This window comes from Engystomops pustulosus, chromosome 1 (assembly GCF_040894005.1).
Source record: "Engystomops pustulosus chromosome 1, aEngPut4.maternal, whole genome shotgun sequence".
NCBI lineage: Eukaryota > Metazoa > Chordata > Amphibia > Anura > Leptodactylidae > Engystomops > Engystomops pustulosus.
Genome location: NC_092411.1, coordinates 149,496,998 through 149,524,269, shown reverse-complemented (window position 1 = coordinate 149,524,269; position 27,272 = coordinate 149,496,998). Strand labels below are relative to the sequence as shown.

At 42.5% G+C, this 27,272-nt stretch overlaps 1 protein-coding gene across 2 annotated transcripts in view; it reads left to right on the top strand.

Moving 5' to 3' along the window:
- INSR (insulin receptor) overlaps window positions 1-27,272 on the top strand; it is a 115,975-nt gene that overhangs the window by 14,461 nt on the left and 74,242 nt on the right. Inside the window, exon 1 of one of the 2 annotated variants that reach the window (XM_072110395.1) lies at window positions 8,176-9,517. The exons of the other annotated variant lie outside the window; for it this stretch is intronic. Coding sequence (XP_071966496.1) covers window positions 9,391-9,517 — 127 coding nt within the window. The 5' untranslated portion in view covers window positions 8,176-9,390. Of the gene's footprint in view, window positions 1-8,175; window positions 9,518-27,272 lie in introns of those variants that run through there. 2 annotated transcript variants of the gene reach the window in all.

Below are 27,272 nucleotides of genomic sequence, written 5' to 3'. Positions count from 1 at the left end.
CAGCCAATTGGAAAGCCGTCACCTGATCGGGGTGCCGAATCGCCACAGCAGGATTGTTGTACGGGGACCATTCTTAAAGCAAGTATAGTAGGATAAAGTATTAGAGGATCTGTGCATGACTTAAATCTAAATCAAGCAGGCAAAATTGACTGAGTCATTAAGACCATTTGGTTTCTCCGTGTTCATCACATATATCCGACGTGCCTCTCGCTGTGTGACATTTCTGTCAAAATTGCCACCTCTGCAGAGTGGTAACACCAACTCCACACCTTGGAATTTGATGCATGTGCGATCACCCTGATGCTTATCCCAAACATGTCTAGAAATTGGGGTATCGGTACCATTTTTTTTACATCCCTGACGTGTTAACGAAATCTGACGCGAAACTCCCTGATTGTTTTGCACACATACTGTAGTCCACAGGCACAAGTCAGGAGATAGAGCACTCCCACACTCTTACAGTTTATAAAGTACTGATTTTGGTATATGTGTCCAGAAGAGCTACTTGTGAATGACTTCTTCTCTGATAGATTTACATGCCTTACATGAGCCACACTTGAAGGTGCCTTTAGGGGGATTGGGTAGCCAGGTCGTATTAGTCAATGGTTCCAGATGACTGTGAACTAACTTATCCCTTAAGTTTCGCCCCCTTCTGTATGTGATGATAGGTCCATCACCCACCATCCCTCCAATGTCTGGATCCATTTGAAGTAATTTCCAGGAGTTTTCCAGATGATCAGATTTGTAGATTTCTAAGGTCAAAAACAACCCTACAGAATTCGTGTTCAAAACACCCACAAATTCATCAAATAGCATAGCCGGGCCATTCCAGAGAATCAGCACGTTGTCTATAAAACGGAGCCACATCATAATGTGGGATGTAAATCTGCTGAGTTGGTCATTAAAGACTAGTTCTTTCTCCTACCAGCCCAGGAAGAGGTTCACATATGAGGGAGCACACAGTCTCCCCATTGCCACCACCCTGAGCTGGTGGAAGAATTTTTCTATTAAAGGTAAAAAAATTGTGTTGCAACACAAATCTAAGCAATTCAAGTGTGAATTCTTTATGCTTTTGATACTGAACACCTCTGGTACAAAGAAAGCTCGCCACTGCATTGCAACTATTGTCGTGAATACCATACAATCTTTTCAACACATCTATTGTATCTCTCACATACAATGGCAGTGATTGAACGAATGGGCAAAGGATCTGGTCAACATAAATACTGGCATTCTGGGTCACACTATCAATGCCGAAACTATGGGGCGTCCCTTTAGGGGATTTGTCCCCTTATGTATCTTTGGGAGGCCATAAAACGTGGCCACCTTAGGGAACTTGGGAGACAGAAAATCCAGTTCTACTTGACTGATGAGGTTATCCGTCTTCGCTTTATGCACAATACCTGTCAGAGATGTTACAAAGGACTGGGTAGGGTTGGTATCTAGAACTCGATAGTAGTTCTTTTCCCGCTACAAATTTTGACACATAAGCACATATTGATCCCGATCCATAATTACCAAGTTCCCCCTTTGTTAGAGGGCTTGATAACTTTGGAAGAGTCCTCCTCTAAGTCTCTGATGCTCTGCTTTTCTTGGAATGTTAGGTTTTGGTAAGTAACCTCGCGGCTCATCTCTAAGGACCTAAGTTGGTCTGTTACCAACCACAAGAAGGCATCAACGGACGTGTCATTATTAATAGGCGGAATTTTTTTGACGGTAATTTCAAATTTGTGAATTAACCCTCACCAGGATAACGCCCATCCTCGCCCAATAATTCCATCATAGCGTCCAGACATTCACGGTCCGTGTCCTTTAGACCCAATTCTAGACACTGTCTTCTCTTATGTTAAACAAAGAATTTTTTCCATTTCAGCTTTCTAATAAACAGCTGAAGATCTTGGACCCATGTAAACATGTCAAAAGGTGGTGTGGGTACAAATGGTAAACATTTACTCAATACTTTTCTCTCGGTTTCAGTGACCACCCATTCAGGAAGATTAAGCACTTGAAGTGTGTCAGTGGAGGGTAAGGTGCCAGTTATCTCTTTCTCATCACCATGTAATCGGTGATAGGAGGATCCCGGGCTAAACGCCCCCGAGCAGATCTTTTGTGCTGGCCCCCTCTCCCACGACCACCTCCCCTTGGTGCCCGATTGTCACCCCCCTGAGGACGTCGATAGGGGGAGCGTTTTCTTTGGGTATTTGGTTGTGAAGATTCATCTGATATGTCACATTCAGAGGAGGAGGGTTCAATTTCTGATTCCACTCCTCTGTTCGAATAGCTGAGATGAAAGATTTTACCGTTCTTAAAATCCTGTGTATCTCGACAGAATTGAAAGTGTTTTCTTTCTTTTATTTGGGCTGTGAACCTTTCAACCGCCCAAATTGGTTGCTAACATTAACCATATGTCTGCTTTATGTTGACATAATTTTTTGTTATTTTAGTTTTTAAGGATGTTAGGAGGCTTACAGTTTAGAAATTTTTTTTCCAAATTTTTAAGTGATTTTCAGATTCAATTATTTTAGAGGACAATTCATCTTCATAAGGGTTTTCAAAGTACTATTAATTATAAACTCCCCCACCAATTACCCCATTTTTAAATTAGCACCTTCAAACTATTCGAAATGGCCTTTGGTAAGCTTGTTAATACTTTAAACACTTTAGTGCCCTGCATCTTATATATCAGACGTTGAGCTAATGCTGGTTCAAAAATAATCTCAAAATAATTTTGGTAAGTTAAAGAGAACCCGTCAGGCAAATTAACCCCCTAAACTAAATATTTTACATAAAGGCAATGCTTTCTAATGGTAGTTTATCTCTTCATTGTCCCTCTGCATGCCTGTAAACTTAAGCAATGAGGTCCTAAAGCTGTATGCAAATGACCTGTGAAATGTCCAATGAGTCATTATCATATTCAAGCTGTCCAGCTTATTCATGAGTGGGCGGCACAGCCACACCCCCAGTGCTTGACTGACAGCCTGTATAATGGTATGTGCTTCCTGGTGATGGCACCCCCTGCAGCCTGTGTGTGTGTATAGGAGAGATACAACCGCTCCAGGCAGCCATGTTATAGCAGGAGATGTCCGGTACATGTGTAGCTGATGTCTGTGTCTCACATGAGTATTAGGAGGGAGAGCATGTCAGCAGATAAAGCGCGGACACTAGCAGTGCTTTACTATACATTACACACAGTCATGAGCAGGGGTAGGAGAGGGGAGGTATAATGGGGTGACATCACTGCCTCTGAACATGTGACCAGCCTCATTTACATAATAAAGAAAATAGGATTTTAGATTGGTGTATGAATTGACTAGTAAAAGGCTGGTGAGCTGCTCCAACAGGTAGTAGTGACAGGACTAGTGACAAAGACCAGATGGTGTCCTTTAAAGTGTTCAAAGGTTATAACCATATAAAGTGACAGATTACAAAAAAAAAAGGAAAGAGCCCTACCACATATCTACCTATAAAGTTAGATCAGGTGGTTGGTACATCTATTGGACGTGAGCAGAGATGAGCAAACATACTCGTCCGAGCTTGATGCTCGTTCGAGCATTAGCGTACTCGCAACTGCTCGTACGAATATTTTGCCAGCTCGAGAAAAGGGCATCTCCCACCGTTTTGATTTTTGGCGGCCAGAAACAGAGACAATCACAAGCCAGGAGACTCTGCAGTACACCCAGCATCACGTGGTTCACTTACATGTCTATAGCAGTGGTTGACTGGCCTGATCAGGTGACCCTGGAATATACTAGCCACTGCCCCCGGTGCTCGGATTATTCTCTGCCTGGATGCTGTTAGGGATAGAGCTGCTGCTGGTCAGGGATAGCGTTAGGGTGTTCTATTAGATTAGTGTTAGGCAGGAGTGATTCTACAAGAACCCAACAGCCCTTTTTAGGGCTTCAATACAGTTTTTTTTTTTTTTTTTAAATTTGCTTGTGGCTGGGCTTGCTGGCACTAGTAGTGCAGCTACTACCATATTGTGACGAATTTGCAGGGAGGCTTGCGAACGTTCTTTTTGGCTCTTAGTGACACACATATCCATTTCAAACAGCTAAGTGGGAAAATTTATTGGGGGTTTGATTGAATTAGGCACAGTCTGACAATTTTTTATTTTTTTTTTTTCGAAAATCCTTTTGTGTGCTGTTAGTGGTCCAAATGCAATTTCATCTAGCTTAGCCTGCCTGCTACTGTTTAGCAAGCTAGTCTCTAGAAATCCCAATCCACATTCTCTCTGCCGGTGAAGCGTACTGTACGTCACGTGTGGTGTAATCAAATATGGTCTTTTGTTCACATCAATACTGGGACATTTAAATAAAAATTGTCTGTGTTGGTTAGGAACTAGCAATAGCAATCATCTTCTGAGGTTGCTGTCTGATTTCTTCTGCACGTTTTGTTCTTCTATAAATCCAAAAAAAAAAAAACTAACATAAAAAAAAATTACTGAAAAAAATGTACAGTTTTATATTTTTCTTTTGTCTATAAAATAGTCTTTTATTTGGAAAATGTTGAACCCGAGGGCTAAGGGTAGAGGGCATGGGCATCCAATTACTGCAGGGGTCCGAGGCCGTGGTCCGGGGCGGGTGAGACACTACCTGCTGATGAGGGAGCAGGGGAACGCCGCAGCCTAGCTTCATGTCTCAACTTACTGGGACTTGTGCTAGAGCTCTGTTGAGGCCACAACAGTGCGAACAGGTGATGTCGTGGATTGCGGACAATGCTTCAAGTCATTTGTCCACCAGTCGGTCTTCCACGCAGTCCAGCTATGTTACCCAAGTGAGCACTCCTCCAGCTTCTCCACCTCCACCTCCTTCCCCCAAGTCTGCCCCTCCCAGGAAAATTTGGAATTTGATCTGGTATACTCTGAGGAACGGTTTTCTAGACCCTTCCCAGAGTCACAAACCACTTCTTAAATTGCTGCTGAGCTCTTTCCCGATGCACAGGTTTTCCAACGGTCGCAGTCTGTGGGTGATGATGACATTGACGTAGTAGAAGTGTGTAAAGAGGTGTCGGACGATGATGAGGATACACGGTTGTCAGACAGTGGTGAAGTTGTTGTCAGGGCAGGAAGTCCGAGGGGGGGAGCAGACTGAAGGATCGGAGGATGATGAGGTGACAGACCCAAGCTGGGTTGATAGGCCGGGTGAAGACAGTGCTTCTGAGATGGCGAGTCCTATACCTGAACAGGTTGGAAGAGGCAGTGATGGGGCCAGACGCAGAGGCAGGGCCAGAGCTGGTGCGTCAGTGCCAAATGTTTCACGTAGTGAAGCTCCCGTGGCGAGGGCTAGATGTTCTCAAGTCTGGAGGCTCTTTAAAGAAACAGCGGATGACCGACGGACTGTGGTGTGCAACCTGTGCCACACCAGGATCAGCAGGGGTTCCACCACTACTAGCTTAACCACCACCAGTATGCGCATGCATATGAGTGCTAAACACCCCACTCAATGGAACCAAGGCCGTTCACCTCCGGCTGGGCTCACCACTGCTCCTTCCCCTGTGTCATTTGCTGCCTCTGCTAGTCAGCCCCCTGCCCAGGACCCCGGCACAAACACCTCCTGCTCGAAAACCACACCTTCGCCTCCACGATCCTTCACAGCGTCCACCAATGTCTCCATATGCAGCGTTCAGCTGTCTATACCCCAGACGATGGAGCCCAAGAGGAAATACAGTTCCACCCACCCACATGCCCAAGCCCTCAACGTCCACATCTCCAAATTACTGAGCCTGGAGATGCTGCCCTATAGGCTGGTAGAGACCGGGGCCTTTTGCAACCTCATGGCGACGGCCGCCCCTCGGTATTCGGTCCCTAGCCGCCACTTCTTTTCCCGATGTGCTGTCCCAGCCCTGTACCAGCACGTGTCAGACAACATCATCCATGCCCTGACCAATGCCGTTTCTGACAAGGTCCACCTAACCACGGACACGTGAACGAGTGCTGCCGGGCAGGGCCACTATATATCGCTGACGGCACATTGGGTTAACTTGGTGGAGGCTGGCACCGAGTCTGACCCTGGGGCCGCTCATATACTGCCGACGCCAAGGATTGCGGGGCCTACCTCTGTCACGGTCTCTCAGGCCTACTATGCCTCCTCCTCCTCCCACCCCACCTCCTCCGTATTACCATCTGTGGGCATGGCGCCATCATACGTCGTCTGGATAGCTGCCTTCACACGTCGTCCCCTTAGCAACGAGCTGTGTCAGTCTACATTTTCGGTTGTTTTACCGGCTGTGATTTTCTGGTGTTTCATATGGGTCACTAATTTCTACAATGGATGCAAACCTGTATGACTGAGTGCGCTTCCCCCCCCCCCCCACATGCCTCCACACGTCGTCTCCGTAGCAGCCTCCACACGTCGTCTCCGTAGCAAACTAGCTGTGTCAGGCTCATTTTTCAGGTGTTTCACCAGATACGTTATTGAATTTGGTCACTGTCGCCACCATGCTGTGTTATCGACTAAATATACCGTCAACCTTTTGTTCACATAGGAAATCATTTCGGCGCTTCTTGCTCACCTCCTTTGGTTCCTCTCTGCTGCCATAACCAGGCCAAATACTGATACGTACAGTTACACGTTATCCTCGCCAAAACGAATTTTTAAAATTGTTTTGAAGCCCGAGTCCATTTGGGGTATGTCGCCATGCCACTCTCTAGCCTGCCGCTGCTGCCGCTACCTCTGCATGCCGTCTTCTATAGTGTCAGGGTCAATTATTGGATGTTTTAGATGCTATCTAGCCTCTTAGCCTTTTGCTAACTTTTATTTGGCAAATATGTACAAGCGGCTACTGGGTCGTGGAGTAGCGGCTCGAAAGGAAGGAGTGTCTATGGCTTTTGGAGGGCAAATTTTGCTGGAACAGATCTCAGGGGCTGAGCCCCTAAGATAGTAGGGCAGTAAAAACCTTCAAAGAGTGTTTTTGTTTGGTTTTCTGAATTTGCGCGATCCAAAACTGACAAAAATGCAAGCGGTTTCAGAAAACGCATGCGTTTTTAAAAAATGTGTTTTTTTTTAACGATCTGAAAACGCACTAAAAACGGACCAAAAACGGCCTAAAAACGCCATGTTTCACATCACTCTAAGTGTCTGGTGCTGTATAAGACTGTCTAGTCGTACTCTGCACCTCCTATTAGTTGGCTTACTTCACACCAGAAAGTTTCTGTCGGGTAAGGAGTATTTTTGGCGCATGGACCTTTTTGGCAGAAGGTCATGCCTCTTTTCACAGACCACGGCCCTTTTGTCGTGCACGAACCAGAAAACTGTCTAAAACCCTTTATAAATGTGGTGCAAACTGACAGAAATCTGTCGTAGACAGATTAATAAATCTCGCCCGATGTGTTCCTCAGTGAACCCTAAGAACAGAACTTTCCACGTATACTAACTTCCATTGTCATGAGAGCACAATAACTTGAGAAGTGGAGTTGGGCTCTCCCAGCAGATCAGTAAAATAGAACTGCGACTAAATGTTTTACTATACTAGCTGTGGGTGGAGTAATCCCCTGCCAAAGAAAAACATGCTTCTTGCTAAACATTGTTCAGGGATACAAGCGGGAATAACTATTTTTAAAAAAATATTTTTACATGGTGTTCTACCACTGCTCTCACCCGCTGTCATTCACCTGTTTCACAGCGACGGCAACAACAAGATGGCTGCTGCTTATTTGTATTCAGAAAAAAATGCCCCCTCCATGTGCACACAGGGGATAAGGGGAGAGGAGCTGCAACATGACCATTGCTCTGAATACTTCTTGTTACTGGTGACAGAGACTGCACTGGTTTTATCAGTTCAGCTCCCTCTGCTGGTCAATTGTGTGAAGAATGTAAAAAAAATTACGATGAAGAATTAAATACATGTTAAAAAATACTATGTTACTTTTTTTTAAGGAAATATGAATTAATTTGTTATATTTAAGGATACATTCTAAGAGTCTAGAGACGGAACCGACTTTGTCTCTTAGAATGGGAGGGCAGACATTGTGAGCTGCACATGTGCAGTTCAGTGTCAGTCAGAACACTGCTGTTTGCTAGAGGGAAGGCATCATGTTGGTGAAGACCAAGCCCAGAGAGCAGGGGAGGGGGAGGGAGAGTTGCACCTCCCCCAGACTGAATACGCTGCTGCTGTTGGTGTGAGTAGAGGAGATAGAGCAGGCTGCCTCCACCTCCTCATCTGTTAACCCTTTCCTTGCTTACCTGTACTCTGATGCTTCAAATCGAACCCCACCTGCCCACTCACAGCAGGAGAAGCCGGGGCTTAGTGCAGGGGACCAGGGAGTGTAAGTTACATGCATACAGGGGCCATGTGACTGTGACTAGACGGACTCTCCCGTCACATTAGACTGCTAGCAGGAGCAGAGGACCTGGGAAACGCACACTAGATCCTGCAGGTTATATGGGGAAAAGTGTGTGATAGATCTAGTGCGTTATGTGCACAGGATGTCCTGTAGCCGCAGTTTAAACGAAATCTACCGTCTGGAATTTACTTTAGTGAAGTAGATCCAGGAGCCATTCCAGTCAGAGCGGCTCCGCACCACACGTTACCACAGCTTTCCCTCCTCTCCCAGCTGACTAACAGCTCTTGTTTACTGGTTGGATATTGGTTAGAAAGGGGGAGGGCGAGAGACTTAGCAAGAACTAGTAATACATGTCTAGATTTTTATACAATTTTCTCGGCAACAGCGCATTTTTCTCATGTTTTGCCCGATTCTAGGGCAAGGGGAGGACACAAAGGAGCGGAGTCTGGAGGATTTGCACACAGCGTGCTGACTGGGAACTTCCTATTTGTCACCGTCTCCTCACGGCAGAAGACATTTTAAGCGACCAAGTCTTTGAGGATCATGCACTGGGCCCAAGCTAAGAATTCACACATGCAGCCCCCGCATTGTTGATTTTGTGGGGAGCCCCTGTGTCTTTACCCATACCCTCTGCTAATGTTGGCCTACAAAAGGAATTGTGTATATATAAAAAAAATCTAATTTCACTTTCCTGCTCCAAGAATTCTCTTCTATATTTAGGATCTGTCTTTGGATTTTTTTTTTTTTTAAAAGGCCAGTTTTTTTATTTCCTGTGTTCTTTTTGAAGGAAATAAGGGAAAACAGGACTGATCCTCAGAGGGAGAGAAGCCTTTATAAGCCGAGATCTCGGCTTTCCACGTAAACAAATCGGGTCCTTCCAATTACTAGAGGGTGAAAGATCCCCCATACGTGCTGAGGAGCTTCTGCTACTCATCTGCTGCTCTTGCCCCCGATCCATCATGCTGCTACAATCCGTGAGCTGTAAAAATCACATTATAAAGTAGTGAAGAGGATACCTTTGGATTCGGGGGTCTATAGTGGTCGCTGGAAAGCAAGACAAGAGTGTGCTGGGATCCCTCAGTGTGCTGTACACAAGGAGAAGGCTTGGTATGGGACAAGATGTAATGGGGGGTGTGGGGCACCCCAATAATAACCCCACACGCAGACCCAGCTGGTCTCCTCTCCTGGCAGTGTTCACTGTCACTCTGATTTTGTGCGGTCAGAGTAATGGAAAAAGTGAGTATGATGTGATGCATCCTATAACTTGTATTATAATGAGGTATTTCTATGATGACAAAGTTTATATAAGGGTTTGCATTAATTGCCTTGTGTCTGTGAAACCTTTGTGGCTGGTTGTATATTTATAATGTGGAATGTAATGGCCAACTTTCATGGCTCCCTTGCATCCATATACGTTTGTGGTAGCAGTTACACAGAGACCTAATGCCTTATGTGGCATTTCTTCGTTCGTGCCTGATGAGTTACCATAGACAGTATCCTTGCATACAGCACCTCACAGTAGTATCGGCCACAGGAGGTGGTGTGGCCAAATACGAGGCAGGTGGCACTAGGCCTCGCTGCTAGTTTCGGTTGAGATGGTAAACAGCGGGGGGAGGGGTCAAGGCTCCATTCAGACATACGCATTTCCTTCCACCCACACGAATGTTTGCTCCACAGTCCGTGTTAATGATTAGGTTTCACTATGGCTGACAATGGGCACCAGGCACTGATAGGTAATCTGTGGAAAGTTTTGTCCCTGACAATAATGTGTCAGTGCTCTGCTACTGTTGTACAGGTGAGCAAAGTAGCTGCCATATGGGCCGTGGGCCAGTCTGCCATACAAGTGTGTGACGTCAACCTGCCCAAATTATCAGTTACAGATTTACCTGATGCCAGTGTTCTGAGAATTATTTTCCACAGATGACTTATGATATACAAACCATATAGGTAGTGCATATGGCCAGTTATACACCCAGGTATTAGGAGAAAGGGGAAACCATCACTTATGTTTCTGTGAGTGATGCTTCCCACCTTCCTCTCAGTATTTGGTAGCAACGTCATAATTGTATTTCTACAACTATTTTTGTTGACCTGTTAAGGAGGATTTAGATAATGTTCCAATCATGTTTCAGATCATCCAAAAAGATGCAAAATTCTGGTGTTTTTAACGTGTCGTTCATTACCTTTATGAAAACATATCTTTTGGAATGAGTGCAAAAACCTAACCCTGTTTTTAGCAGCAAAGGGCATAAATAAGGGTGTAAATACTGTCTATATATCTGTAAACTTACACTTCCAGTGTGTGTATAAAAAAAAAAGTCCTTCAGTACAATAAATGGGAGTAATAAGGCAGAATCCTTCCATGTATTAGACTTCAACCTCCATCTATCTGGCTGCATTACAGCTCTGTAAATTGTACATCTTCTATCTGATGTCCAGAAAAGGATCATATCAGAACAAAACTGGAAAACCTTTCACTTTGGTTTGGGAAAAGCTTTCTTGCTTTGTCCTGAAGGGATCCTAGACCCCCATTGATGGTAGGAACAAAGAGGCTGTAACACTCTGCCGTGCGTTGTCACTTCAGTTTTTATTGGCTTTACGCTGAGATTGACATTAAGCTTACATTAATATAGATGTGGGTCCTTCAGTAGCTTTTACAGCTGTGTGCTGTAGATTGACTTTATCTGTACTACAATTAATGAAATGACTAAAATGCTAGAAGAATCAATGTGCTGGACACTTCGAGCCAGATTAAACAATAGCCAGCTCCTTTTTAAAGACTTGTAGGGGCTTCAAAAGAAAACGGAAAAAACTGTACATTAGCAAACCTTTAGATACGTTAACTCCTTGGAATGTGTTTAAATCTTGTATACAGTGTTTATTCGATTGCTTGATGGCATTTCCTACTAAAATACCGTTAATCACGTATGACAGGAATGAAAGATCCCCTTTTATGTGTATGTCCACTGACGGCACCTGTACAAATCCCCTCGTTAGCGATTTGGTATTCGTTCATGCCAAACTGTGCCAAAAACCGTGTACAAAAATAGCAGATTTCTGTGCAGAGGATTTCCCAACATGTTGATAAATTATTTCAACACATTGTCATGAGACCAGTGTTATTGATGCAATCTTTTCTTTATTGCCTGAATGTGGCATGTACACGTCTAAAGTAGTGTTTCTACAAATAAAAGAAGACAATCAAGCAAATTTCTATAAAACTGGCTAAATACTTGGTCGGTACCATCTTTATTATACCGGATTCTTTCCTTATACATATGTGTACTTGTTGTACATGTGTTCTCTGTGGTGTGAGGGAAATAAACCACTGGCATCCCTTGTTGTGATTTTTCTCCAGGGAGATCTTGCTTCCTGCTAAGTATCCTCGTTAACCCCTAAGGACCAAGCCACTTGGGGGGTTCAGACCAAGTTTTTTTTTTTTTTTTTTTTATCTGGTTATAATGCTTTAACATATTCAGATAATTTTAAGATTTGTTTTCTCATCACACATTGTACTTCAAATTAGTGGAAAAATTGAGATTATATCTTTTTTGTTTAATTATGAAAAGAAATGAAATTGGCAAACATTTTGAAGAATTCTCAAGTTCAAAATTTTGTTTTTTTGCATAATAATAATCATTCCTTAATTTATGTAGCGCACACAGATTATGCAGCGCTATGCAGATCTTGCCAAATAGGCATAGTGTTTGCATCCAAATATCTTTCCCTTTTTTTTTTTTTTTTTGAAAATTGCCGCACCCTAAAGTTACAGCCACCTGCTCAGTTTACAAGTGACTTTAAGAGGGTAAAACCCCATAAATTACCCTGTTATGGATAATACACCGTTCAATATATGCGAAATAAACTTTAAGAACTTTGTTAACCCTTTTTAGGTGTTTTACAGAGGTTAAAACAAAATGGAAGTGGTATTTGTAATTTTTTTGGACAATACATTATTTTTGCCCCAAAAAGAGAATTTTTTTTTACAATGGATTAAATGGCGAAAAACTCCACAAAATTTGATGCCCAATTTCTCTTGATTATGCCAATACCCCATTGGTAAACTGCTCTATGGGCACATGACTGGGCGTAGAATGGATTTGGCGCCATTCAGAACAGATTTGCTCTGTCATATTTTGCATTAATTTTTTGTAATGTGGACACAAGGCGGCTTATTTTTCTGGTATGAGGTCTGCTTTCCAAGTACATTACCTAGGTATATACGCCCCCATAGACGGGAATGGTGGCTCGGCAACGGTACGATGCCACACATGTGTGGCACTGATCCGCGCCGTGCACAGAAAAAAGATGGGGCATGCTCTCTTTCTCTGTGTGTGGGCCATTACTATGGAGGGGTCACTTCTCTCCATCTCACCACTGTATGCCGCCGGCCGGGCATACGGCTATATGAATGTTTCCTTACTCTTAGGCAGCTTGATAAATCTTCCCCATAGAACTTATTTGTTGAGAAATTTGCTTGATTTTATATGTGATGGGGCATTAGGGGATCTTTATTCACTTGGTTAAATTTTTTTTTTATTTGGACTTTTTTTTTTTTTTTTTACTGCTTTACTCTGTCCCAGGGTGAGACATGAACAGGTGATCATTTGATGACTTGTTCAGGAATAGGAATAGTAAATTCTGCTAATACCCTTTCTTTTGCCCATTCATTTTTAATGAATGCACTCTATTTTGTCCCATTGTTATTTAACGCACTCTTGTTTGCATTCTTAATGTCCTTTTTTTTTTTTGCCCATTTCATCCTTCCCTTTTTATGGCAATGCAGGATTTCAAAACAGTACTCAACGTTCCTCTGGTCTCTCCAGTGGTGGCTGTCTTCCGCCCTGCAGTATGGTGCCCAGGGCCATCAACGTCATCATAGTGCAATGATGGCGAACCTTTTAGAGACCGAGTGCCCAAAATGCAAACCGGACCAACTTATTTATTGCAAAGTGCCAACACGGCAATTCTAGCATTAAATTACTAAAATCTTGATCCGTGCTATAACATAGCTTTCAACAGTCCAGAGGACACCAATATAATTGACAGAAGGTGGGAAAATTCAGATTTGAGCTTCCCTGAACAGGAAGAAATGTGGGGCCAAGAGCAGGAGCTTCAATATCTTCACTGATAATCTGACCATGTCCACATCTTCTCTTCCTGCAGTCTCGGGTAGACCCAGATGCTTCATGTCCTGGGCTCAAGTCCTGTCTGGCGAATTCTGTGCTGGGGCAACAGCCTGAGTGCCCACTGAAGAGGGTTCAGAGTGCCACCTCTGGCACCCGGCCATAGATTCGCCACCACTGTCATATTCTATTAATCCCTCCTCTGCCACATCACAAGCACATTCTACTCCTGTCCTGGCTCGTGCGCCACTTTTCACCATGTGACCAGCCGCCACCATCACAACCGCAGGGCTATTCCAAGATACTTAGCAGGCCAATGTCGCCCACAAGCCGTACAATTCTCGGCCCTGTTTTAGTTGGAGGTGTTCTGCTCATTCCAACACAGGTGTAATTTTCTCTCATGTCTCCACAGTTCCTAATAACGAATGTCATCCAACTGTGGTGAATAAGAGGCCTCCCATCTAACAGTAGTTGGCCTAATTTTCTTATTGGCTGTTGAAACTACGTTAAAACTATGCTGATTATGCTCCCTACTGTCAAATGCATGGATTTAAACAAACGTATACATCCTAGCTCTGCCCATATGACTAGCTTGAGAGAAAATTTCAGCCTTGCCAACAGCGGTGGGTAAATACCTTTAAATGGATGCAAAAAGTTTTGAGTAGGTGACAGTGGTGAAAGGTCAACATTATCAGGACCAAGTCTGAGTTGAAGTTAGGCCCCCTCACCGATCCAATATTGAGGATGTTGAGAGGGTGACCGTGTCTGCTAAGCGGCTGTGTCTAATAGGCTGGCTGTCAGTTTAATATGCTATTTCACAAAGGCATTGCAGAAAGTAACGGTTTCTGAATTTTCAGCATTTTTATGTAGGTGAAAGTAAACTGACTGGGTTCTGTTTTTTTATGCGTCCCCATAGACTTCTATTATGCGTTTTTCATCCATGTCTGAAAAAGTTGATTTAATATAATGTGAAAGGACCTTAAAGAAAAAGTTTCATATGGATTTGGGACACTAAACCAACTACAACTACTGTTTTTAATATATATATATATATATATATATATATATACACAGTCACAGACGGAGGTCATATAGGTCGATTTGGGACACTTAACCGCGTAAGGACCTCTGAGTGATTCAGTGTCCCAAATTGAAATTACTGGTTTGCTTTAACTGTATACATATAAAAACAAACACTCAGATGAGAGCCCAAATAGACCATATCCTCCAAATGTTAAAGTAAATCTACCATCATGATACACCAGGGACACTTATTCATACGTTCAGGCACTGAGACTTTGATACTCTTTTTATATTAGTTGTACTTGGCCTCCTCCCTTCTAAAATGAACATTTTAAATTATGTTAATGAGTCATAAGGGCTCTGGGGGCATTACCAGAGCCCCTCGGCGCTGTAGCTTCACAAGCTGTTACACAGTAAAAGAGCATATCCCCCTCCCTCTACCGGTTGTAATCTCACACAATGGTAGGAGGAACTACAGAAGAAGCAGGTTGGAGGATGAGATGTGTCTTGCCTTTGGGCTAATTCGGGCTAATTCGCATAATTTTACAAGTTGATTCAAGAAGAAAGGAGGCCATGGGTAAGAAATATAAAAATATAACTAGTGCCATGATGCTTGGACCTATAAGTGCAACTGGTTTATCATGCTTGATTATGATGGTAGATTTCCTTTCAGGAACAAGTTATTTTAAAGGTGATGACCTAAAAAATGTTATTAGGGCTAATGTGCTTTTTACATTCCAACAAATCTGCAGCGCACCTGTCACAAAACATACCTATATCTTTGTAGTAATAAAATTGGTAGTAGCATGGAGCAGGTGCTGTTTGTTCACTAAACTACTATATACTTGGGGACCAGTTTTAGATGTCCACCATTCTGAGCAACAAAAATACTCTAAATGACCAAACAACTGATTTTGGTAAGAAATAAAAGTTTGATAATTATATATGTACCCGTGTTTGTTAAATTGACTAATAAATCGTTAATCGTTAGTTAAATTGGTACCAAATATGTATAAGATGGTAGGGTTTAGTATTCATTACATATTCATATAAATAGAAATGTATACATATTTCAGCAACCATTCCTAGTCAGACATGCCAAATTGCACATTCAGTGCACTGATTGTATCGGCCCCCTGTCATAGTACAGAACTAGGCTGCCGATAACCCCAGACAGGCTATAAGGTAAACAGAAAGGGCTTTAGAAAAATGCTGCCTGCAATATTAAGAAACTTTGACATCCTGCAGAACCTCATAATATGTTATGTTGTCTGGGCACTCGTGTTAAGCATTTAATTGATACTGTTACACAATTTATAAGAAATTCTATGGCTAATATAAACCATTTAGTTGCATTAGATTTCTGGTATATGTGAGTTTACATGCCTGTATACAGATATCGATTACACGTTTCATTATATTGCTATTTTTAAGACCATAATTGTTGCTAAAAATATACGTATTATAAAATGGTAAAAATATATATTTTACTATTAACCCCTTCACGCTCTGTGACGTATATATCCGCTGTAGAGCTATGAAGGATGTATGAAGAGGGCTCACGGGCAGAGTCCTCTTCATACAGAGATTGGGCTTTTGCAGCGAAGACCCATCGCTAACACCAGTGCTAACCTTTTCCTTGCCAGTGGCACTTAAAATGTGGCGGAGCTCCCCCGAACATCATCGGGGCGCGGCGATCAGTTGCCATGACAGCCTTGGTCTTCTTCAAACCCGAGGCTGCATGGTTTATGCAGATTCGTTACAATGAGCCAGTGGCTCATTGTAATGAATCACATTCAAAAACGCCATATGCTACAATACAGTTGTATTGCAGTATATGGTAGGAACGATCTGACCATCTAGGGTTAATGTACCCTAGATGGTCTAATAAATAGTGAAAAAAAGTAAAAAAAAAAAAAGTAAAAAAATTCAAATCACCCCCCTTTCCGTAGAACTGATATAAAATATAATAAACAGTAAAAATCACAAACACAATGGATATTGCCCCGATCTATCAAAATATAAAAATGGTTATAGCCGGCGGTGACCTCCGAGGCAGGAAATAGCGCCCTACTGTCCGAAATGCCACTCTTACACCTTTTTACATGACATGAAAAGTGATCAAAATGTCGCACAGTCCTAAAAATGGTAGCAATGAAAACGTCGGCTAATTCTGCAAAAAAATGACATATTACACAGCTCTGTAGTGTCAGAAGATGGCAAAATCTTTTTTTCCTTTTTCGTACACATTCGTTTAATTTTTGAAAATGTATTTAAAACGCAATAAAACCTGTATAAATTTGGTATCACCGCGATCGTACCGAACCAAAGAATAAAGTGGAGCGGATATTTGGAGCGCAGAGTGAATGTCGTAAAAACTTAGCCCACAAGAATGTGCTTTTTTTTTTTTTTTTTTTTTTTTTCAATTTTTCCACATTTGGAATTTTTTTCCTGCTTCCCAGTATATGGCATGGAATAATAAATAACATCATGGAAAAGTAAAATTTGTTACGCACAAAATAAGCCCTCACACAGCTCTGTACACGGAAAATTGAAAAAGTTATGGATTTTTGACGGTGGAGAGCGAGAAATGAGCAAAATAAAACCTACGTCCTTAAGGGGTTAAAGCCTTTAATTTCTATACTTCACATCTATACTGCTTTGTCTAGAAATCTGCTGCAGCAGTGATGAGAGGGATACATGGACATGGAATTTCAATTGGCAATCGCCTTGTGGAGGTGACCAGAGCAGTTTCTTTTGTATACATTTGAAAAACCCCTATTGTACCTGGCTGAATTGTACTGAAATGTACTAGTGTGCCACACTGACCACTTGGTAGGAGGCTTGTGTTTCATGTCCATTTATGAGCCCCCTCCCCCCCAATAGTATCTGATTTTCCTGGCACCCTCTCAGCCTCACTAACCCTATTCACACCAGTGCTAACTTCCTGGATAATAATTATTTGTGTGTGTATCTATTTTTCTGGGTGATACATTTGGTGGAATTTTTCCAGTCTTCACATGAATGTAATGTCAAAACCTGATGGCAAACAAGCCATGCGGGCTGTATAGGAGGATTTTGATAGTTCTACTACCAATAACCTATCCATATGTTAGGTCATTTAGTATTTGATCGGTGGGGGTCTGACATCTAGCAGACCCCCAGATCAGCTCCTATACAGTATAGTCTGAGGTGGAAAACCCCTTCTCTACCTGCAGTCCTGCTAGAAGAAGTGTTCGCTATGGCCAGAGCGGTGTTTTTCTGTCTGATCAGGTGGGGAGGTGGGGGGGGGGGAGTGACTGCCACACGATCAGCGGTGCGGTTTTTGACGGACTGCTTAAAAAGAGCCAAAAATGCTTTAAAAACTCAGTGTGGCATTACCCTATCAGAAGAATAAACAGGGGAAAATGGGAACAGTGTAAAAATATGCTTCTTCTTGTGGATATTAAAACTGGACAATGAAAGAATGTGACCTGGGTTAATAAATTGTGTTTTTATGCACTATACTAATTAAAGCTGGTGAAGACAATCTCATGCTTTGGGCAATGTGTATTGGAAAAAGCATGGTTCTTGGCATTCACTTGGATATCACCTAGACACAGAACCCTGATCTTAGTATTATTGGCAGCCAAATACACAACTTCAGGGTAGCAGTATTTCCTAACAGAAGGGGCCATAGCATGGTACACCGTGAAACAAACCCTTCTGAAACAACTTTTGCAAAGAGCCTCCAAATTCCCACTTAAAACCAATCAATCCTGTCCTGAGGGAAAGAAAAAGGGGGACCTACCTAGTGATATAGCAGACTGAGAAGTTCTTCTACTTTTGCCGTAGTGCTTATTATGCAGGAGCAAAAAATAATTTTTTTTATTTCATTTTTTTGAAATGTGTTGCATGTCTTTCACCTTATAGTACTTGAATTTATCAAGAGGTGAGTTCCCAAAAACAAGTAAAGTTCAACGCAGTTTGAAGTCCAAAGTTCCTCTGTTACCTGCTGTCAACAAACACTAGAAAATGCACATTCACGTTGCTGTTGAGAAGGAGTGAAATAACTTGGTAAAATATTAAAGAGAAAAGGGGGGAAAAAGATTAACTGCAAATCTTCAGTTTGGGGTCATGCTGTTTTAGCATTAATGGATTAAGGAGAAGTATCAATTAACACCTTTTGATTTATGACTTCTTGTGGTTTAATGTTTTAGTTGTTAGAAAATAGGATTCCTGCAAAGGTCGATGAGTTTATGTATGTGTTAACCCCTGGAACCAAACTGTGGGTTATAGAGAGCATCAGGAAATGCTCTGAAGTGACTCGTGTGCAGTGCTAGGCTGGCTCACCTGGTGCAGAGCACTTTCCAATGCTTCCACATATACCTTCATATACCAAATGTCTGTTTTTGTCTGTATGCAATTGTTCTTCTCGGTGCTGGGGGAACCTTATTTCCTATTTCTATGATGCTCAGAACCGAAAGCTTTTCAATAAAGTGATATTGCTGAGAAGCAGAAAGGGTATGTATGTAGAGATTATAACGTGCCCTACACAATTTTATTTTTACTTGGGGCTGAGGGGCAACTACAAGTCTATACTGATCTGTGGTTTAGTTTCTCACACTCGCCTACAACGCTTGGTTGCTACAAAAAAAAAACAAAAAGCTTTTTATTCTTGCCCAGAGATGATTCAGATGAGGTTCACTGGACCATTCTCTGGTGTACCTGGCTTAGTCCACACATGCTTCCTCTTGTACATGTACAGCAGCTACTGCACATGCACCATATAGCCTCAACTACTGGTTTTGCCATGTGATGTCCCAGCAGCCATTCACAGGCTCCAGTAAGATCACTTCTCAAACCGTGCTGACAGGCCATAACAGTTATGTGCCATTTGTATAGGGGTCACCCGCTACAGCAAGTGATTTGATGTTTTGGTGACCTGCCCTTGGACAGCACATTACATGATCAGACCAAAACAGGGGTTGCAGTGGTGTGAACTGGAAAGCGGTTGCTGGAATTGAGGGATCAGTAATGGAGGAAAACTAATTTACCTACTGCTACATCTTGGCAGTTTTTTTTTTCAGTTTGATGAATACCTTAAAGGACCCAGTGAACAAAAATTCTCAATCTATAAGGCCAGTGTTATACTATATTCAACTTTGTCAGTCCTAATAAGCAAATAAGGCTTGCACACTACTGACACACAGTGGATTCATGGACCCCTGTACTTGTGATGGGCGCTACTTCTTGTTCATGAGGCAAAATCTTTTTAAATATACCTTACAAGAAGGTTTTCTACATATTACATTGTGGGGAAGGCTGGAATCCTAACCTTTCAATAGATGAGCCCTTGGTTTTTATGTGTAAATTCTTTGTTTAGTAGAGATTGTAAAGATTACAGGCAAATATTTTCCATTTGTGCTTAAAACCAAGCTGCACTTTTTTTTTTTTTTTTAAAGATATTTAAACATATTTTCTTTAATTTTCATTCATTTAAAAGTCTGGATTCACATGTCAAACCCTTTTCGACGCAGGACTTGACAATACTGGGCAGAGGTGACTTTTGATCTGTGCAGTACTATTACTCATACTCCTGATCAGCTGACACTCTGCTCTAACACCCACCACCTGAGATGCCTCCAGTCATTGATGTTAACCCCTTACATGCTGCATCAAGCTTGACCGTGTGGAAAAAGTATAGAAAGGTGAAACGTTTTTACTGATTAAAAAGAGAGAAAAAGTCCCCATAGACTATAAAATACAAATAAAGTTAAAAAGACACACACACATAATTGGTATGGCAGGTCCATTGCAAAAGTTTTTTAAAAAAAGGAAATGAAGGGACAAGGAAAACCACACCTTCTTTTGTTAACTTGTAAGGAGGCCCCCCTTAGCATCAAGCATGACTATATAATGACAAACTACCGTATATAAATGTGGCATAGTGACCCATGGAATAAAGAAAACATATTATTTTATGGTATGGTGAATTGCAAAAAAAATTGTTAAAATCCAAAATAAAAATGGATGATTTTCTTTCCTTCACCAAGAAAGAGTTAAAGGAAATCTACCACTTGAAGTGGCAGGTTTCCGATGGCAATACCGGGCACCAGCTCAGGGTGAGCTGGTGCCGGAGCTTATTTTAGTTAGTGTTTTAAACCGCGGTATCGCAGTTTAAAACACTTTTTAAACTTTATAGCCGGCGCAGGCAGGTACGCGCTCGGCGCTTACCGTGCGCGCGGCTACATAGGAAGTGAATAAGAGCCGCGCGCACGGTAAGCGCCGAGCGCGTACCTGCCTGCGCCGGCTATACAGTTTAAAAAGTGTTTTAAACCGCGATACCGCGGTTTAAAACACTAACTAAAATAAGCTCCGGCACCAGCTCACCCTCAGCTGGTGCCCGGTATTGCCATCGGAAACCTGCCACTACAAGTGGTAGGTTTCCTTTAATAAAATCTTGGGAAGCATCTGTAAAATCTCATTGGCTTCCTGCCTTAAAGGACATCTATGAAGGATTGTAAACCAAACAAATATACTGGTATATGCCTCCTCTGGCAAGATCTGCTGTTCTTTTAGCTTCTTATGCCCTTGTTTATAAGAAAAAAGGTTTTAAACATTATGCAAATGAGCCTGAGTGGCTCCAGACTCCATTAATTCCTATGGCGCCTGGAGCCCCTCAGGCTCACTTGCATAATGTTTAAAGCCCTTTTTTTTCCCCCTAAACCAGGGCATAAGAAGCTAAAAGAACGGCAGATCCGGGGCACATACCAATATGTCTGTATGTTTGGTTTACAATCATTGATCTGGTGATAATGTCCTTTTATTGGTCTTTACGTTTATTCATAGTCTTTATTGGCATGTGTAATTTTTAATTTAGTGAAGCAAGTGATGTATAACGTTCAACTCCCATAAAATTAAAAAAAAGCAACACTTGTCAGGCACAAGTACCTAATTGCACTTCCTCACAAATGGCTGTACAGCTCCACGACCATCTCCGCTCAACCAACTTTTTCTTCCCTTTGTCAGAGTACCGTGGCAGGCTCTTACCCCAAAGGATGGGATGATAATGGACGCGTACTATGGGTTGCTCCACTGACAGACAAGCCATCACTTATGGAAGTAGAATCCACAGTGGATGAAAAATCTGGCAGTGTCTGCTGGGGATAAACCAGGCCGAGACACGTGCAGAGAAAATCTAGGCCTCAGGTCATGTGACTGTTAACCCAGCAATCTATCGCAAAATAGAGCCGTGAATGTGGTATAACCATGTGTTATCCGTTGTGTGTGCGTTTTTTGTTTTCTTGGAGGTCAGAGCCGCAAACTCAACCAAGAATAGAGCCTACTCTGAATTTTTCTTGGGCCCAGTAGATATACATGAGGCCTTCAGACAGCCCCAAAAAACCTTGGCCATATCACCATAGAAAACGACAATCGTGGATTTCTGAGCGTGTTTTTTTTTTTTGGGGGGGGGGGGGGGGATTTATTATTTTTTACGCAGCCAGTACATGTGCATTTGGATGAAACTTATTTCTGCTATCAAGAACATTTGGTAAGAGAAAAGAAACCACAGCAATATGTCACAGTATTTGCCCCCATAGTCTACAGTCTTTATGATTACTTACAGGACAGTAGATCCACATTTGTATGTTTGGACCTCACAGAAGCGACATTCTTTCCACTGGAAATCTAAAGCATTTTTGTCTAAATCTGCGTCTGAAAGTCGAGGAACAGAATTTGTCGTGGACCCGATCTCCAATAACTCTGTGTCTGTATCTATGCAAATTGCAGTCGACCCAAGAAATTTGAGCGACGTCGGAATCTGAACTAGTCCTCTCATCATAAAACACAAGACTGCTACAAAGAAAGGCAGATTTTAATAGGGCTCTGCCCTGCAGTGTTTGTGTTTGGCATCAATATACATGCTAAACAGCAGAGCAATGTTCAAACAGCAAAAATGTCCCTTAACCTGTTTATAATGGGTACATAACAAAAGGTCACTTATGCAACGGCAGAAAAAATGAGTATGCTACAAAAGTCAGCACACCAGGTGGATGTATCAAAAATATAGATAATCCTTATTGAAGTCGCACATAATTCATTGAAGATTAAACACATTGAAACGTGCATAAGCCTAGAAGCCTTTGGTTGATTTTAATCTTCTGTGAATTATGTGCCTTTAATAAATTTGTTCCTGCTGGTGCATTGACATTTTATGGTATATAAGTGGGTTGTAGAAATCAAAACCATGACGGATCCTTTTTGAAATGGATCCTCAGGGTGCTGTCATTTGGTGCGTTCTTGTTCGGTTTTTAAACACACTGAAAATGCATGCATTTTTGCATGTTTACCATGCGTTTGGCTGCTTTGAATCTGTTTTTCTTCATTTTTGGAAGTTTAAACAGCTGTAAGAATGTTAATACAGGATTTAAATCGGCCAAATGCATGGTAAACATGTAAAAACACATGCGTTTTCAGTGCAATTAAAAACGCACTGTGCAACAGTACCCTCACGGATCAGACATATTCACGTTTATTTATAGTATTCTGTTTTAACACCTTACCGACATGTGACATACTAGTACATCACATGCTGGCTGCTGGTGTACGGAGAGGGCTCTCGGCCTGAGCCCCCTCTGTACAAGGTGGACATTTGCTGCGGGTGTTAACCCTTTAAATGCCTCCAGCAAAGCTGCTGGAGGCATTTAAACCCAGGCACCACCATCTTGGATATGACCCTCTCCTGTGACATCGGGGGAGGGCAGCAATCTGTTTCCATGACCTATATAACCTATTCATTACAGCTTGCGATTTGCAAATTGTAATGCATGATGAGGAAAATCCCCATATACTGCCATACTGTAGAGGGTATAACAAATTTTAAAAATAAAAGTAACCCCCCCCCCCTTTCCTTAGATCTGATATAAATAAACAATAAAAATCATAAACTTATTAGGTATCGGCGCCTCCCAGTTTTTCTCGCTTCCAAGTACATAGCATGGAATATTAAATACCCTCACTACGAAGTGCAATTTGTTACGCGGAAAACATGCCCTCATACAGCTCTTTACATGGAAAAATAAAGTTTTTATAGATTTTTGAAGGTGGGGAGTAAAAAAAATGGACACACAAAAACGGAAAAGGTCCTTGGCACGAAGGTGTTAAACAAATCCCTGAAGGACACCAGACATTAACAGTTTGCTAGAGCCCTATGACTATAGAGCTGCATTCTTCCCGTTAATTGTGCCTGAACTCGTATGGTAATGTGACTTTTTTAATTTTGTTATATTTGTAGTCAAAATTAACAATAGAAAATGGGGTACAAATGGAGTACATGCAGATTCCATGTGAAAATTTTAGTTGTGTTAGCTGCTTCCTGGAACAGTTGAAAGGGTCAGTAGCTCATTACACAGGTGCCAGTGGTCTAGTTGCTTTGCTTGTAGTCGGTAAGGTTGATGCCACACATGGCATTTTTTGTCCGTTTTTTTAAAGGAAATCTACCACTTTAAAAGTGGTAGTTCTAACCCACAAATACATGTCACCAGCTCAGGGTGAGCTGGTGCCGGAGCATATTTTCATTAATTAAAAAAAAAACCCCGATTGCTGTTTTATACCTTGTATCACAACCCGTTTTGGCGAAGCTGGCCGTGCGAAGTTGCGCAGGCGCGAGTGACAAAAACTGCCAAAAACGCACATGTTTTCAATAAGGGGATAAAAGCTGCAGCAGAAATAATTATAATCTTTATATAGCGCCATCAAATTCTGTAGCACTTTACAAATCATAGGGCACATATACAAATATAATTACAGAGTGTAAACTATCCTATGTAACAATAGGAGTGAGGGCCCTGCTCGCAAGAGCTTACGGTCCATGGGACGAAGTTGGAAAATCAAGGTGTTACTCATCCTTGAGCTAGATATATATAATCCAAGTGCTGGAATAAGCGCTGTGCATTGGGGTATATCTGTTTCTAGTTCTATAAGTGACTTGTATTGTACAAATCTTTTATTACCACATATACTCGTGTATAAGCCGAGTTTTTCAGCACAAAAAATGTGCTGAAAAACGTCCCCTCGGCTTATACACGAGTCACAACGAGTTAAAAAATACTTAAAAAATAATAAACTTATATACTCACCCTCCGGTGGCCCCGATCTGCAGCGCTGCTCCCCCGATGTCCTCTTCTGCAGCGCTGCTCCCCCGATGTCCTCTTCTGGCTTCCCGGCGCCTGTTCTGCCTCCTGTACATCGCCGCCCGGGAGACAGCAATGGCGGCGCCCAGCGCGGTGTACAGAAGACGGGCGCAGAAGCCAGAAGAGGACCCGCGCGGACATCGGGGGAGCAGCGCTGCAGATCGGGGCCACAGGAGGGTGAGTATATAAGTTTATAATTTTTTTTTTTAATGCTGGGCTGGGTTGTATACTACTGGGGGCAGGCTGGGCTGTGCTGTATACTACTGGGGGCAAGCTGGGCAGTGCTGTATAATACTGGGGGCAGGCTGGGCTGTGCTGTATACTACTGGGGGCAGGCTGGGCTGTGCTGTATACTACTGGGGGCAGGCTGGGCAGTGCTGTATACTACTGGGGGCAGGCTATGCAGTGCTGTACTCTACTGGGGGCAGGCTGGGCAGTGCTGTATACTACTGGGGGCAAGCTGGGCTGTGCTGTATACTACTGGGGGCAAGCTGGGCAGTGCTGTATACTACTGGAGGCAAGCTGGGCAGTGCTGTATACTACTGGGGGCAGGCTGGGGTGGCTGTATACTGCTGGGATGGCTGTATACTACTGGGGGCAGGCTGGCTATATACTGGGGGGGGGGGTCTGTGACCAATCCATTTCCCACCCTCGGCTTATACTCGAGTCAATAGGTTTTCCCAGTTTTTGGTGGTAAAATTAGGGGTCTCGGCTCGAGTATATACGGTAAGTGGATTTTACTTTGTGTGTACCATATTTTTTTGGACTATAAGATGCTTCTTGAGGCTTCCAAAAAAAAAAAAATATATTTTACAGCAATTAAAATATCCCTGTTGGGCGCACTAAAGCACAGAAAACCAGATCTCCTCCATCCAAACATTTACACACACAGCTCTGCTACATCTATACATTTACACACACATCACTGCATCAGCCATACATTTACACATATAGCTCTGCTACATCCATACAGTTACACACACAGATCATCTATACTCATATAAGGAACACTCTGGGAACTACTCTACAAACTCGGAATCCCCTTCTTCCCCCCCCCCCCCCTTCTTACCCTGTCCCAGGGCGTCATGTCCCCATTATCAGCAATATCAGACCTGTGGTGGTGTAAGAGCATGTGATCAGTCACATGATTCTGACAGCACCGCAGGTCCTGTAGGACACCCGGGAGAGGGGAGCGCAGTGCGGTGGCTCTCCTCTCTGGGAGATCGGGTGCAGCTCTATATCAGGGCATCACCCGATCTCCATTACAGCGGTCAGGAGGGTCTGGCAGTGCTGGATCTTCCTGACCTTTGGTCTATAAGACGCAGGCACTTTTTAGCAAGATTTTTTTTCTTACTAAAAAGTGCATCTTGTAGTTCAAAAAATACAGTACTTATTAGGGGCGTGAATAACACATACTGTTTAAGAGAATGGCTGCTGCATTTGGGCATTGGTGGGGCTTCTCAACCCTGTTGATGTTTGGAACCTTTCCCTTTTCAACAATTGAACACGTTTGATAAATGTACTCCAAATTTCAGCTACAGACTACAGCAAAACTGTCTATGAAAATTCCCCTCACAATAAATGTTGTGAATATTGTTTGTTTGGTCCCTTTTTTTTTTTTTAATCTTTTCAGGGGTAATCCATTTTGTTAGTATTGGGATAGGAAAACTGAACTTTACTACTGCTTCCCCCACTCAAGGATAGGGATTCGTAAGACGATACATGTGCAGTTACATGTACACGTATCTAGTGTTTGATGCTTGTGTGACTTGTGCGATGAGGTCATGACTTGCTGCTATGTGGAATCCAATATTCAGTGGAGAGATTAATATGGGGACCATTCCTGACAGCCTTTTTAGGTTACAGTGTGTAGATGTAAAGGGTGGAAAATTACCAAGTGACTACATGCTGTGCAAAGGGCTTTATAAATACTGTACTTGTGTGCATACTGTGCTGTTAACGTAAATTACCAGAATGAATATGATGTCTTCACAAGGGAAGGAAATTAATGACCATTCATAGAATAGATTTGGCTATAGGAATTAGAAAATTCCATATTGTTTTCATGTTGGCTATAATTGTGCTATAGCTGGTAATATACAGAAGCTGCATTAAGTTGGAGGGGCAGGAGGGTGTCCTTGGCACAACACTCCAACCACTTCTATGGGAGGGGGTTTTGACACAGGGGGTGCTTATACTGCGAAGCCTGTAGGGCCCCCATCTGTATGCGGGAAGCAGCAGGTCATGTGATGGGTCGTTACAGGAAGTCCCATGCCCTGCAACCAGTCACGGTGGCATTACACAAACTTTACCAGTAAGTATCATATGGGTGACCCTTTTTAGGGTCTTGTACTTAAACCCTGGTAAAGTTTTGTAAACTTGGCCAACCCCTTTAAACAAGATCTTACCCCTCACATCAGTAATAAATGCTGGTAAAGCGTTAAAAGTCTTACCCTTATCACCTAAAATGATCTGCCACTGATGCACTGTACCTTTTACTGCTGTTTTTCTGATATGCAAATGAGTAGACAAGAGTCAATTTATGAACTGAAGAGTCATGTTTTCTCTAGGCTGCCAGTGAACCTGCTGCCTCCTTTTTATTGACTGCTCAGTGTCTCTCCAAATCTCTGCCTTGGCAAACTGGAAGTCCTCTCCCTGTCCTTACCA